This window comes from Hemibagrus wyckioides, linkage group LG05 (assembly GCF_019097595.1).
Source record: "Hemibagrus wyckioides isolate EC202008001 linkage group LG05, SWU_Hwy_1.0, whole genome shotgun sequence".
Lineage (NCBI taxonomy): Eukaryota > Metazoa > Chordata > Actinopteri > Siluriformes > Bagridae > Hemibagrus > Hemibagrus wyckioides.
Window position 1 is genome coordinate 4204259 of NC_080714.1, and position 15000 is coordinate 4219258.

The 15000-nt window shown below is 42.1% G+C and overlaps 1 protein-coding gene across 14 annotated transcripts in view; it reads right to left on the reverse strand.

Moving 5' to 3' along the window:
• Positions 1-15000, reverse strand: part of rimbp2b (RIMS binding protein 2b) — a 118784-nt gene that overhangs the window by 33163 nt on the left and 70621 nt on the right. For 9 of the 14 annotated variants that reach the window (XM_058390435.1, XM_058390442.1, XM_058390441.1 and 6 more), the window contains 8 exons: positions 13905-14009; positions 9745-9795; positions 9204-9224; positions 5394-5592; positions 3125-3300; positions 2309-2388; positions 2099-2208; positions 911-1846 (listed from right to left, as the gene is read on the reverse strand). In XM_058390435.1, coding sequence (XP_058246418.1) covers positions 911-1846; positions 2099-2208; positions 2309-2388; positions 3125-3300; positions 5394-5592; positions 9204-9224; positions 9745-9795; positions 13905-14006 — 1675 coding nt within the window. In that variant the 5' untranslated portion in view covers positions 14007-14009. Of the gene's footprint in view, positions 1-910; positions 1847-2098; positions 2209-2308; positions 2389-3124; positions 3301-5393; positions 5593-9203; positions 9225-9744; positions 9796-13904; positions 14010-14411 lie in introns of those variants that run through there. The other 5 variants (XM_058390444.1, XM_058390432.1, XM_058390445.1 and 2 more) reach the window with 3 other exon arrangements.

Here is a 15000-nt window from a genome sequence, read left to right on the forward strand (position 1 = left end):
TCATGTGATCGACTGCTTGCTAAAAGTGTGTTTCTGAGCTTTCTGCTATTCCCGTGTCTCAGTTTTCCCGGTAACGATTCCAGATATTCCCACCGTAACCCTGTCTCTCCGTGACGCCTTGAACAATGACGGTTATTGGATTTGTAATATAAGCAGCAGGTTTTATTTTACACACTTGCGCATGTTAGAAAAAAAAAGGTTTATTGGATTCTGGGAGTATTTTAATAGTCCCTAATTAATCCAGAGTATAATGAAATAATCAATATGGTCATTTAAAGACTTTCGGACACAAGAAGGCGAGCTGGGCTTTTAATTCTTATGGGAATAAATAAAGCTAAGAGTTTTTACCCAGCTTCAGGGTTTTTACTTCGTATGGTCTAGGTTTGAGAGTCTCTGACGCATGCAGGAGTCACGTAGCACAGGAAGGAAAATCGCGAAGGAAAATCGCGAGGAGATCTCGGACTGACGGAAGTGTTCGCTGTGAGACGGCAGTCATAGAGAAGTACGAGGGTGATGCAATACGGTGTCCACAAAATGTAGCATGATGCAAGAATGCGTCAAACCAAAGCACCCCAAGGTTCCTGGCTCGATGAGTGAAATGAACACGAGTTTTGTTTGCTTTACTGCATGCTTCACGTTTCCGAAATCCTTCTATTAGCATATGATCTATAACCATCTATTAGCACATAATATATTCCTGCTGATTATTCCCACTGTTTGTAATCTGGCTGACTGTGATATGTAGATCAGTAAAATACAATGAAAAAGTGTGTGTGTGTCCTAACGCAACAGGAAAGACTAAAACAAAATGCCACAACGTTCCCAAAACCAACGTTTAAATTGTTAGAGTTTCACGTCTATGGTTTAAAAGGTAAAGCATTCAACCATTTTTCACAGGAAGTGAACTCACCAGCAGGGTGAGTGCAGAACTCCACGCTGATCTCCACCTTCTCTCTCTGCTCCAGCGGTAAGTGCCAGGGTATCTGATGTGGCCTTGCCACCACGCGCACCTTGTACACAGTCATTGGCTTGAGGTTGTAGAAGCGGTACTTGTACCCTCCTGGTTTGACCACGTCGTACTCGGCTCCGTCGAGGAAGATGGTGTGGCTGTAGTTGCTGTCGCTGGGCATCCAGGAAAGCTCGGCCGAGTTCTGAGTCACCTTGTCGACGCGTAGCTGGCTTGGCGCCACCGTGACGTCCTTCCCGACCATCAGCGTGCAGCGCAGTGGGTCCGAGGTGCCGCGCTCCGTCACGCTCTGCACCGAAATGCGGTGGGCGCGTGCCGCCAGGTTCAGCTTCTCCACTAGAAACTTGGTGCGAGCGCTACATGGCACGCTGACGCGCACTTCCTGGTCCACCACCACGTTGTAGCCGCTGACGGATCCCCAGCTGGGCGGCACTAGAGGAGACTCCCAGCTCAAGATCACGCTCTTCACAAGCTGTTTGATGAGCGACAGGCGCCGTGGGTAAGGCACTACGTCTTCTCCGACTTCATCCACGCTCATGTCCAGCAAGGCAGTCCCCGAGCTCGTGCCGCACGGCGCCAGGGGCTCACTGACCAAACCAGGACCCATGACGCCCAACTCGGTGCCCATTCCCATGCTGCTCACACCACTGCTGCTGCTGGTCCCCGTGCCTGTGCAGGAGCTCAGGGCCTCCAGTTTCTCCGAGAGCAGCGTACTGAGCGTGCTCACCGCGCTGCTCGGTACCGACGCCGGGCTGCTGCTGTGGTTGAAGGTGAAGTTGAGGTAGGACGGTTCTTTCGAGGACGAGCCGAAGTCGTCATCATGGACAAAGTCCACGAAGTTGGAAGGGACGAGGCCCTGCTGGCCGTCCAGCAGCTCCCCTGACAACAGCAAACATCACGATGTTTTGAATAAATGTTTTTTTAACAGTCTACAATGAACTCTTAATAAATGAATGAATTGTAAGAATTATTTTTCAGAAATTACACATCTAACTGAAAATGAAGAATTCCAGCATTGGTAAGTTTACCAAAAATAGAGGAGAGAACCTAGAATTCCAGAACAAAAAGTATAACAGATAAATATTGTGCATTCCCAAATATCCGAGTCATGCACACAAAACACACACACACCTTCATAGAAGCCGTCTTCGTCCATGGTCCCGTAAACGTAAAGGTACTTCCCGGCCACCAGGGGGAGCTCAGCCTCAGGATGCTCGTTAGGTCCGTCATATGGATTATAACTGAACACAGAAGTTATTCATCAGGTGATTCCACATGCTTTAGGATAAATGAATGCATCATAGGGGAAGCACTGATGCTGATCTGAGAGCTGATACTCACTTATAGCGGGCGACACACAACCGCACCTTCGCCGTGTACCTGGGCTTGGCACGAGGAGACAGGTTCAGCTCTCTCTCCATCTGAAAAAGGGGAGGTGGAGATACGTTCACATTCAGAGTTGAGTTCAGAGTTGCTAAGAGACGTATAGAGACTTTTTTTCACTTTAAATATGCAATATGAAGTGTGTATCGGATGGTGAAGCGTGGTGTGTGGTGAGGAGGCCAATAACTCCAGCAGGAGGACACATTCTGAAGAGACAGATTGGACGATTCACACCCTCGACTCTTATTCTACACACACACACACACACACGAGTCTCCTGGCTTGCAAGAAGACTTAAACTGTGTTATTAAATGCGCTCGTACTGTGACCGTCATTAGCATTATCAGCGGGCCGTTTTCGATACGTGACCCCGCTGCACTCCAGCCATTAAAACCACAGTAACAGAGGATGAGATAAAAACTATGTTGAGGTAAAAATAACGCTCTTAGATCTCATTATCATAACCCAGAACAACAGGCGGGATGTGGTAGTGTTGCTAAAACACAAAAACAACAAAACAAAAACAACATCTTTATCAAATTCACACCTACACTGGAGAAATGTAAGCTGCACATTGGGAAAAAAGAGAAAAAGAAAAAGAAAAGCAGTCTTAGGATGGGATGTACATTTCATTCAGTCTGTTGTAGTTTAATAACGGGGAAAAAAATGTGATTAAAGACGACCCCAGTGTCACTAATGAAGCGGTCAGTCCTGCGTGTGCACTTCAGTGTTTAATGGCTGTCTGATTGATCGTTGATTGACCGGTTGACTCACAGCAGCAGTGAAGATGGGCCGGACCTCAGAGAGGCAGGTTCGCCGGGGGCTGGAGGGTGTGCTCCGTGACAGGAAGCTGGGTTTGACGGACAGCAGCTCCGCCTTCTCTCCCGTGCTCATCTGCAGAGGTCGGATAAACTCCGAGATCACAGACTTGCTCAAGGAGCCTTCGCTGCCTGCACGAATACGAGAGAAACATCATCCATCCATCCATCCACCCATGTCACTGGGTTTTTAAAAATCCATTTCTAGTTACATTCAATAATGATTTCACAAAACACTTGAGGCAGACTACCTTATCTAGGGCAACTTACATTTATCTATACAGCTGAGCTTAAGGGCCCAGCAGCAGTAGCTTGGGATTCAAACCCACAACTTTCTGATCATTAGTCCAAAACTGCAACCAGTGAGCTACCACACTCCACAAGACAAACTACTTCCTGTTATTATGTGTTTTAGTAGGTACAAATATTCATTTCATTCACTTTTGTGCCTTAGTCTTTAAGCCCATTTGCCGCTGCCCGGGTTCGATTCCCGGGCAGGATTCCCGGGCAGGATGCTAACCCAGCCACAGAAAAGTTAACTGTCAGTGTCGGTCCCAAGCCTGGATTAAATGGGAGGGTTGCATCAGGAAGGGCATCCGGCGTAAAACCTGTGCCAAATCGAAACATGCGGATGAAATGATTGGCTATGGCGAGCCCGAAAACTGCCCTGTCCTAACAACTGTCCAAAGCACCGACACTGGAGACTCCTTCCAAAAAACCACAACAACCAAAGAAGAAGCTAAATATCCTGCTAAGCAATCTCCTCTCTCACTCATTACACACTTTGTCCACCTAATGCAAGCAGGCCAACTATATCACCTTCTGACTAATCAAACAGCACTGCAGTGTAAAGCGTTTTAAAGAGCCAGACTGGACACTGGAGAGTCCGGTAATTATATCACATGCCCTATATATTACTCTTCCACCGATATCCGCTGTCTATGCGCGGCTCCATCTATCTTCCCAACTAATAATCCATACATCTGCTCCATCTCCAGCTAAAGGTCAGCTTTACATGCTCCCAGCATGCACAGGGATGTAATAACGCCAGGATCCTGACACATGGGAGCGTCCGGCGTCTGATCGATGGCTTCATTACGTGTGTATAAGCTCCATTTCTATTTAATGCCCAGCGCAGCAACACACACCTGCTGCCGGGTGCGTCCTCACACTTCAGGGTGCTCTGAAGAGACAAACTTCAACACTGTCTGAGGATTCTTCAAAAAATACATGATGAATGTTTCTTAGTCACCGGCCGATAAATCAGAGGAAAATGTTCACGTCTTGTTTGATAAAATGGTCAGTCTTTCTCTAGTTTATGCTTAACGTCCATCCTAGTATCCTAGCAACAGTGTTACTAAGCTAGTTCTAGTTATCACTAAGCTAGTTAACGCTTCTTGCTAGTGTCTTATCAAATTAACCACGTGTGTGTATGTGTGTGGGTGTGTATATGTGTGTGTGTGTGTGTGTGTAATTGTGTGTATATGTATTTGTATGTGTGTGTGTGTGTATGTGTGTATATGGGTGTGTATGTGTGTGTGTGTGTGTGTATGTATGTATGTATATGTGTGTATGTATGTATATGTGTGCATGTATGTATGTGTGTGTGTATGTATGTATGTGTGTATGTATGTATATGTGTGCATGTATGTATGTGTGTGTGTGTATGTATGTATGTGTGTATGTATGTATATGTGTGCATGTATGTATGTGTGTATGTATGTATATGTGTGCATGTATGTATGTGTGTGTGTGTATGTATGTATGTGTGTATGTATGTATATGTGTGCATGTATGTATGTGTGTATGTATGTATATGTGTGCATGTATGTATGTGTGTGTGTATGTATGTGTGTGTGTATGTATGTATATGTGTGTGTATGTATGTATGTGTGTATGTATGTATGTGTGTATGTATGTATATGTGTGTATGTATGTATGTGTGTATGTATGTATATGTGTGCATGTATGTATGTGTGTGTGTATGTATGTATATGTGTGTATGTATGTATATGTGTGTGTATGTATGTATGTGTGTATGTATGTATATGTGTGCATGTATGTATGTGTGTGTGTATGTATGTATGTGTGTATGTATGTATATGTGTGTGTATGTATGTATGTATGGATGTGAATGTCTTTGTGTGTTTGTATATGTGCATATGTGTGTTTGTGTGTGTGTATGTTTGTGTGTGTATGTATATGTGTGTGTGTATGTCACACACCCTTTCCCAGGCCGTTGAGCAGAGAGCAGAGTGAAGGTGTTTTGCTGGGGGAATCGGGCGAGTCTCCTCCCGTCAGCTGTCCGGAGCCGAGCAGGTCCAACTTCCCGGCCTGCACCCTGAAACGCTCCAACTCCTTCGAAAGCATGTTAAACTGCTCGCTCTGACTCCGACATCGCTCCTCCAGCTCCTTCACCTTCGCCTGAGCGCAAAAACATGGGGGGGAGAAACAGAACAGGGGACAGAAATAGATCAAGAGAGTGAGCGATACAGAGAAGAGAGAGAGAGAGTGATAAAGGAAGGAGTGATGGAGACAGAAAACAAGAATTAACTACAGGAACATTTACACGGCTTAAACTGTACACAATGACACAAAGCATTCCTGGGAAAAATCTGGGAATTTTCAAAATTCCCGGTCGGAATGTTTCGCCCCTGACCTTACTGTCAAAAGAGCAGAACCTTTCGCTTTACCTCTTTTTCTCCCTTATGGGCTAATTTCTGGTCTCGGTGACGGCAATACATTTAGCGTGTATTTAATCCGTTTTGTTAGACATTCTGTTAATTCCGTTAATTACATCATGCTCCGTGTCTGATTGCGTGTCAACCGTTTGATTCGCATTTCACACATCAACTGTTTGTTCTTTCTGTTTCTTAGGTCAAGCCTGGAATATCTTATTGATGACAAAAATACCAAACATCCAAGAAAACCTGTCTGTTCTTCCAAAGAAAAACCTGGTTCTTCCAGACCGTCTGGTCTGGAGTCTGGAAAAATACGGCAGCAAAAAAATACAGGTTTAGCTTAGAGCTGATTATGAAGTTATATACGCTATAAACACCTGAGGGCTAGTTCTTGTATTCTTGAGTCTTATTTTTTCCTCACTCAACTCTCCGGGTGACGGATAATCCAGGATTTTCAGGATTTTTTTCACCAGGAGTAAAACTGAGTGAATAATAACAGTATGAAGGAAACACACCGTTACTGTTACTTCCTGAAGGTGTCAATTAATTGAAGGACATTTACTTTTTATCCATTTATAGCTACATTCAAACAAGTTCCTTCCTGTAAATAAATGCTAGAGGAGCTGAAAACTCTGATTTTCCCAGATGCAGCTAGTCATCTTAGCAACTTTCACAGAAAACTACACCATCATCTGTGAGCATTTTTTCTTCAGCTGTGATCTGGAACCACCGTCAGATTCATAAACATGAATGGACGTCATCTGACCAATCAGAATGGAGAAATCAACAGCAATCTGAATTGGGGTCTTTAAACATGCCCTAATCACTACATTTACAGCTAGGGCATGCGGCATGAGCGATGTATGAATGTCCAGCACGTCTCAGAACACTGGACATCCGGGTACCTCAGCTGAGGGATGATTAGAAAATCGGAAAACCGGAAGCCGTGTCTCGAATCGCATACTATGACGTAATACTTTGAGATACTTCGTTAACAAGAGTCAGTAACTAAAGGGATTGGATCGGTTCAATATTGGTGGACTTTCCTGGTGGTTCCATGGTACGTTGTGATGTTGCAGCATAATCAGTATAACAGAAATGTACAGTTGAGTGAGTATATGATTCGAGACACAGCCGTGAAAGTAGAGAGGAGAGTGTGGTTAGTATCGCAGTCTCACCAGGGGGTTTGTGTTATCGCTAACAAGCCGAGCACGACGAAGGAGGGCCATGCAAACAGCCAGAAACCGAGCAGAGGGTCAGTTAGTGACCACACTCTCGACGTCGACTAGACACCGGTCCCTTACTAGGTAACTTTGTTCCGTCTTGATTTTCCTGATGCGACTGATGCTTTTATCCAAAAAAACTGAGACAAGTTATATCATGGACCCAGACATGGAGGCTAAACTCAGAACATTCCGGGTTGAGGGTCTAAAATCGTATCGCAGCACAATGATCGTTGATGAGGAAACTCAGACCTGATTGTTAGCCCTCAGCTAATGAACCTCGAGTTCAAATCCAGTACTGAAGAACAAAAAGGACCTAAAAACAAAAAAACACGCTCTCTCTGTCTATCTGTATATGTCTGTCTCTCTCTCTCTCCCTCTCTCTCTCTCTCTCTCTGTCTCTCTCTCCCTCTCCCTCTAAAACCCAGTCACTGTGATCAATTTTCCCATGCACAAACCTGTGACCTATTTTTTCTATTTATTCTTTACATTAGCTTCTATTTTTCTATAATACAGGAAGTACATATGGTTACATAAGTTGACCGCCCCTCATGAGGCCGTTCCTGTTGGTTTTGAGCTTTGAGACAGAATTTAATAAGCAATAACATCAGATAGCTGAAACAGAGACAGGAGCAAACGGCGGTCATCAAAGGAGAACAATAATAAAAAAAAATAGATCGGACAAACGTCATGGATTTAAGGTGTTAGTCCTTTCACTGAGACGTAGAGTCATAAATCCGGTCAGAAATCACAGTTGGACACCAGCACTGAATTATAATTCTAATATTCAACAATATTTAGAGTTTCACAGCAGCTGACTAATCTCTCCTTCTAGAATTAAACCCCAACAAACTGACCATCAGAGACACTGGAAGAGACAGTTTAATGAGAAACTCAATTTCCGTTCCAAATCTAGTCGAACAGCCAAGACTTTTTACTAAGTACACCCCAAAATCTCCACATGCCTGCTTTAAACAACACTGTTACAATATCTCCTCTCAGTTCTAGTCTCTCAATACTGGAGTTTTATAAAGCGACAGAATTTTTAGTAATTTTTACGCTTGATGTGAAAATGTAAACCCATCAGGCATAACATTATGACCACGTGCCTAATATTGTCGGTCCTCCATTTGCTGCTGAAACAGCGGTCCAGCCTTCTCTCCCCACGTGCACCAATGAGCCTTGACCGCCCATGACCCTGTTGCCGGTTCACCACTGTTCCTTCTTTGAACCACTTTTGATAGATACTGACCACTGCAGACCAGGAACACCCCACAAGAGCTGCAGTTTTGGAGATGCTCTGATCCAGTGGTGTAGCCATCACAATTTGGCCCTTCATCAAACTCGCTCAAATCCTTACACTTGTCCATTTTTCCTGCTTCTAACATCAACTTTGAGGACAAAATGTTGACTTGCTGCCTAATATATCCCACCCACTCACAGGTGCCATGATGAGGAGATACTCAGTCTTGTTCACTTCACCTCTTAGTGGTCATAATGTTATGCCTGATCGGTGTACAATGTTCGAATCACTTTATTTCAATCCAACATTAGACTTCAAGGGGGGAGGGGCAAAGGGGGGAGTTATACCAGACATTGCTGAGGAAAATGTGATAATGTTATAATGGGGTTCGGTCAACATAAGCCTCGAAGTTTGAATGTAAAAGCACAAAACAGTCACCATGTCTTGGCTGATTGACTCCAACAGCGGAGGTGGAAAAAGAACTAGCTAGCTCAACCAATGAATTTTGCTCCAGCGAGATCAAATTTCGAACCGTGAGTGTCCACTGAGTCCATTTCTGACCGTCTCTTTACGACACGCTCACTTGTGAAAGGTTGTTAGTTCTCTATTGTTGTAATAAAGTCACCATGAGAAGGCTGTGTTAGATTTTTCCGACTATCTTAATAAACATAACCGAAGCAAACAAATATATGAAAGAACTGTTACACTGATACAAAACATCCCACAGATGAACGTAGCTCGTTTCAAGCTTCTCTTCATCTTGGGCTGGAGGACAAAGAAAAGATCACTACAGGCTACGCTACGAGGAACACATTCCCGAGACGGAAATAGGGTGGGAGGGGAAAAGGAAGGGGAAAACACGTTAAGGGAAAAATAACTGGCCAATACCTGCATGCTGTCCAAGTGATTCTGTATATGCAAAGAAAGACCAATAACACAGTGACAAGAGATGTGAGAAAAAACCAAATCACTCTGGCAAACAGTCTGAATTATTTCCAAAAAAAAATGCAGAAATCATGCAAAGTCTTTTTGAAAACAGTTTAGATATAAATATATATATGTATATATATGAGAAGGTTTGCTGTGCGGAAATTAGGCAGAGAAATCAAAGCCGCCGGGTTAACGTCATGAGCCATGGAATAAATTTCGCTTGTAAATTTCCACATGAAGCCATTGCGTATCTATAGAGATGTCCGGCTGCACAGGAATAAGACAAGGTTCTCTTTTGGTGACGGAAGCTTAAAGTCATATCAGCGGGCGAGGAAGATCTGAGCCGCCAATATGAGTCATCGTGCATGTGGAATGAAAATGATGCATGGATTAGCCAACTACAAGCTGAGCTGAAAAGAGACAACGGCTCACATGCATCAAACACACACACACACACACACACACACATAAACACACTCACACACACTTTCATACTCACCTCTAACAAATGGACGGCGCCTTCATGTTCCTTCTTTGCCTCAACCTGAGCCTGGAGTCGTGAAAATTAGATGAAGATTAGACATTGAGCCTTAAAAGGAATGGAAAGGCAGAGACGTCTCGAGGCAAAAATCTAGAATGAATCAGACTTTTATACTACAAAATAAATCAGACTTCGATATTAAGGAATAAATCACACTACTATCCTAAAGAATAAATTAGACTTCTACACTAAAGAACAAGTCAGACTTCTATCCTAAAAAAAAATAAATCAGACTTTTATCCTAAAGAATAAATCAGACTTCTATCCCCCCCAAAAAAATCAGATTTCTATCCTAAAGAATAAATCAGACTTCTATATTAAATATTAAATCAGACTTCTATACTAAAGAATAAATCAGACTTCTATACTAAAGAATAAATCAGACTTCTATCCCAAAAAAAAAAATCAGATTTCTATCCTAAAGAATAAATCAGACTTCTATATTAAATAATAAATCAGACTTCTATACTAAAGAATAAATTAGACTTCTATACTAAAGAATAAATCAGACTTCTATATTAAATAATAAATCAGATTTCTATCCTAAAGAATAAATCAGACTTCTATATTAAATAATAAATCAGACTTCTATACTAAAGAATAAATCAGACTTCTATCCCAAAAAAAAAGTCAGATTTCTATCCTAAAGAATAAATCAGACTTCTATATTAAATAATAAATCAGACTTCTATACTAAAGAATAAATCAGACTTCTATACTAAAGAATAAATCAGACTTCTATCCCCCCCAAAAAAATCAGATTTCTATCCTAAAGAATAAATCAGACTTCTATATTAAATAATAAATCAGACTTCTATACTAAAGAATAAATCAGACTTCTATACTAAAGAATAAATCAGACTTCTATACTAAAGAATAAATCAGACTTCTATACTAAAGAATAAATCAGACTTCTATACTAAAGAATAAATCAGACTTCTATACTAAAGAATAAATCAGCGTTCTATTCATTTTCATTGTCTGTACAAATTATCTGATCTACTCTCGGGTCACGGGGAACCTGTGCCTATCTTAGGCGTCATCAGGCATCAAGGCAGGATACCCCCTGGATGGAGTGCCAACCCATCGCACACACACACACACACACACTCATTCACACACTATGGGCAATTTAGAGACTCCAATCAGCCTAGAAACATGTCTTTGGACTGTGGGAGAAAACTGGAGCACCCAGAGGAAACCCACCAAGCATGGGGACAGCATGCAAACTCCACACACACAGTGAGCAGGACTCGAACCCAGAACACTGGAGGTGTGAGGCAAATGTGATAAAAAAATAAATCAGACTTCTATCCTGAAGAATAAATCAGACTTTTATACTAAAAAATAAATCAGACTTCTATTCTGAAGAATAAATCAGACTTTTATACTAAAGAATAAATTAGACTTCTATCCATAAGAATAAATCAGACTTCTATACTTAAGAATAAATCAGACTTTTATACTAAAAAATAAATCAGACTTCTTTCCATAAGAATAAATTAGACTTCTATCCATAAGAATAAATCAGAATTTTACACTAAAGAATAAATCAGACATTTATACTAAAGAATAAATCAGACGTTTATATTAAAGAATAAATCAGACTTTTATACTAAAAAATAAATCAGACTTCTATCCTGAAGAATAAATCAGAATTTATACTAAAAAATAAATCAGACTTCTATCCTGAAGAATAAATCAGACTTTTATACTAAAGAATAAATCAGACTTCTATCCTGAAGAATAAATCAGACGTTTATACTAAAGAATAAATCAGACTTCTATTCTTAAGAATAAATCAGACTTTTATACTAAAGAATAAATCAGACATTTATACTAAAGAATAAATCAGACATTTATACTAAAGAATAAATCAGACATTTATACTAAAGAATAAATCAGACTTTTATACTAAAGAATAACTCAGAAGTTTATACTAAAGAATAAATCAGACTTCTACCCTGAAGAATAAATCTACACTAAAGAAGCAAACATCAGACACCAAACACACTTTGGCTGTCTGACATAAATGGAAAATCCGTTCCTTTCATTTCCTTCATGCCGTTGGTCTCATGATGATGCGACAGGTTTGTGTGTTGATTTATTTTTTTCCTGGTTGCTGGCGTCTACCTGTGTGCGTTCGCAAGTGATTCCCGCTGTCTTCCTATTTCTCGGTAATTGTAAGAGTCCGCCGCTTTGCTGAAGCAGACAGACAGCGTGTCAAACGTTCCATCGCACACTTCACACATCGTCACGTCTCGTCTCTGAGCAATTTAGCCGGCGTGCTGAGACGCTGCAGCTCTCAACATTTAAATCAGGTGGAAATAAATGAGAGAAAGATACAGCTCTCTTATAGCGATCCCGCTCGGGCAGCAGGTCACACACATCTCTGGTTTAATGAGTGAGTTAACACGACTGGTGACGGAGCTCCGGATTCAGATCACCCTTCGTCTTACTGTAATAAAATAAGTACTTATTGTGAATGATAATGAACTGTGGTTCTCTGTAGGTTGCTTCAATCACAGAATAGATCGACAGCCAAGAAATTACACGAAAGACAACAAAATGGCCGCCTGGTTAGTCTGCATACAGTACAGGCTGTGTACAAGCTGTGTCCTGTTTCATCAAACGCTTTCCTAATATGGTCAATGCTTCCTGTTATCGTTTACCTGTTTCCAGGGTAGCTAAATAATCTCCCATGCTACTCTTCAACCCTCATTTTTAAATATTTCTGTTTCCATGTATATTACATGTGCACGTTGTTATATAATCAGTTTATATAGCGTGTCTGCCGTACAAGTGCTTGCATAAATCGTAGTTACCATGGAAACGATATCAACGAGCGCCTCGAAATAAACCTGTGATCTGCTGTTTTTAAAAATAATAATAAACACCTTCTGACCAATCAGAATGGAGAAAGATTTACCACCTAGCACTTCATATGGACTCAATTTGTTCTTGATATAGCACTGGACTCAATTTTGGACCCTAGTGTAGATAGAAATTTACGTCTCCCATCCGTGTTCCTGACTCGGAGTGTGTGTTTGCAGAGGTCGAACCCTCATCTCACATGCCCTGCTCTGAGCCTGCTCTATTTTTAGCTACAAGCAATAGCTCCTGGGAGCGATCCTGAGATGTGTGTAACTACTGCGTATTTGTTCTGTGATATTCGTCCTGAATCCAAATGAGACCTGGCTGATACGAGTAAGGTCACGACTTCTGTTCCTCCCAGCAAAAAATACACACATCCTGGCTGCGGGTTTGTGAGATACAAACTAAGATTGTGATCGCTGATGGAGCTGCTGTCTGATTGGTGAAAATTGGTGGAATGTACCACTGTCAGAGGGTAGAGTTGGAAAAATTCTTCCAGCCTCAAGAAAAGGAGATGCTAAAGGATTAATTATGGCACAAGCAACCAAAGTTCTTGAAAATAAATAGAATAGAAGCCTTTATTGGTCACATATACATTAAAGCACAGTGAAGGTCAGAGCACAGGGTCAGCCCATTAAACAGTGCCTCCTGGAGCAGTAAGGGTTAAGGGCCTTGCTCAAGGGCCCAAGAGTGGCAGCGTATAAGTGCTGGGGTTTGAACCCCAACCTTCCAAACAACAACAACCCACATGTACTAATAATAGATTAAAGAGCATAACTAAAGAAGCTGAAGGAACATCAGGGGCTGAAAGAAATCGTGAAACATGTCAAGCTGGACCGGTCAAACCTGCACCACTTTCCCACGCCATCCTGTGGGTGGTGTCTTCCAACAGATTCGGGCCTCTGATCAAAATCTTAGTCACACTAAGACACAGTGTCCAGTGACATGGTGTTTATTTCATTATATTTGAAATCTGTTGGACTTCATCACCAGCTCTTCAGGCACCAGTGGTATCACTGGTCAGATCAGATTCTGTCCAGTTCCTCTTTTACTCTGCTGATGTTTCTTCATCTCCATCTCCGCTTCCTTGCCAGGTGTTATACCTGATGTATCCGTTTGTCAGAAATATGTCAGCTGTCAAGATTTAGACATATGTCCACAGCATGGGCCATGTTATAAAGCTACTTAACTGCTTGACCCGAAACTTCCCCCGCCCTCAGGTGCGGCGACTTCTGACCTCTCACCTTCTGCAGAAGGTCGATCTCCTGCTGCTTGGCACTGAGGACGGCCAGGGCCTGTTCATGTTCCAGCTCTAACTGCTGCCGCCGCTCAGCAGCCTCGCGCATATGCTGCAGGACAGAGAGAGAGAGAGAGAGAGAGAGAGAGAGAGAGATAGTAAAAGATGGAGAGAAAGAGAAAGTCAGAGAGAAATTGGGAGGCAGAGAAAGATAGATAAATAGATAGAGAGGCAGAGAGAAGTGGGGAGGCAGAGAAAGATAGATAGATAGATAGATAGATAGAGAAAAAGAGAAAAAAGAGAGAGAGAGTGTGGGAGAGAGAGAGTTAGAGAGAGAGAGAAAGAAACAACGGAGATGAACAACGGAAGTCACGGAGTTGAGGAACAATGAGAAAAAGATGAAGAAACAGAAGGAATGATGGGATTAAAAAGGGAGATGTGGGGCAGGTGACAGAGAAGACAAATAGCTCTCTCTCTCGGTGAGTCAATGATGATAAAGTGGTTCTTAACCCACACACTAAGAGCATTTCCAGCCCTCCTGAAATGCCAGCGGAATCGTCTCCAAACGCCTGTGACTCCATCTCCATCATCCCATCTACATCTGCCACTTAAACCTGTTCACTTCACACACTCATCCGTCTCTCCACCGTCCACAGGAGAGGACGAGAAGATGCTGGAGATCTCCTCCAAGCTCTCCATCATAACCTGTTCTAGCGCTCAGATGTTTATTACCTACTGAGTCGAATTAGAGTGGAGCAGAAAGCATCACGCTCTCAGGGTTCGAGTCGCTAAATACTAAAAAGGGAACAGTGTGTCCCACAAAAAATACACAAAATCTAATCTGCACATTTTCCTGTTTGCTGTAATTGCAGTCGCTCAGCGAAGACAAGGTTAATAAGCAATCAAGGCTAATGAGCATCTTGGCGAACAGATTTTGCGCTAGTTCTCCAAGATATCCAGCGCTATAGCGTTTAGCTACACGGTCATGTTTTGCTCCGGCTTAAAAATTGTCTAAAGTTTTGCGTGACTTACTTTTAAACTCCACTGACCTTTCAACACAGACTAACTGGACACATACTACGCAAGCTGAAAAATATTTGAAA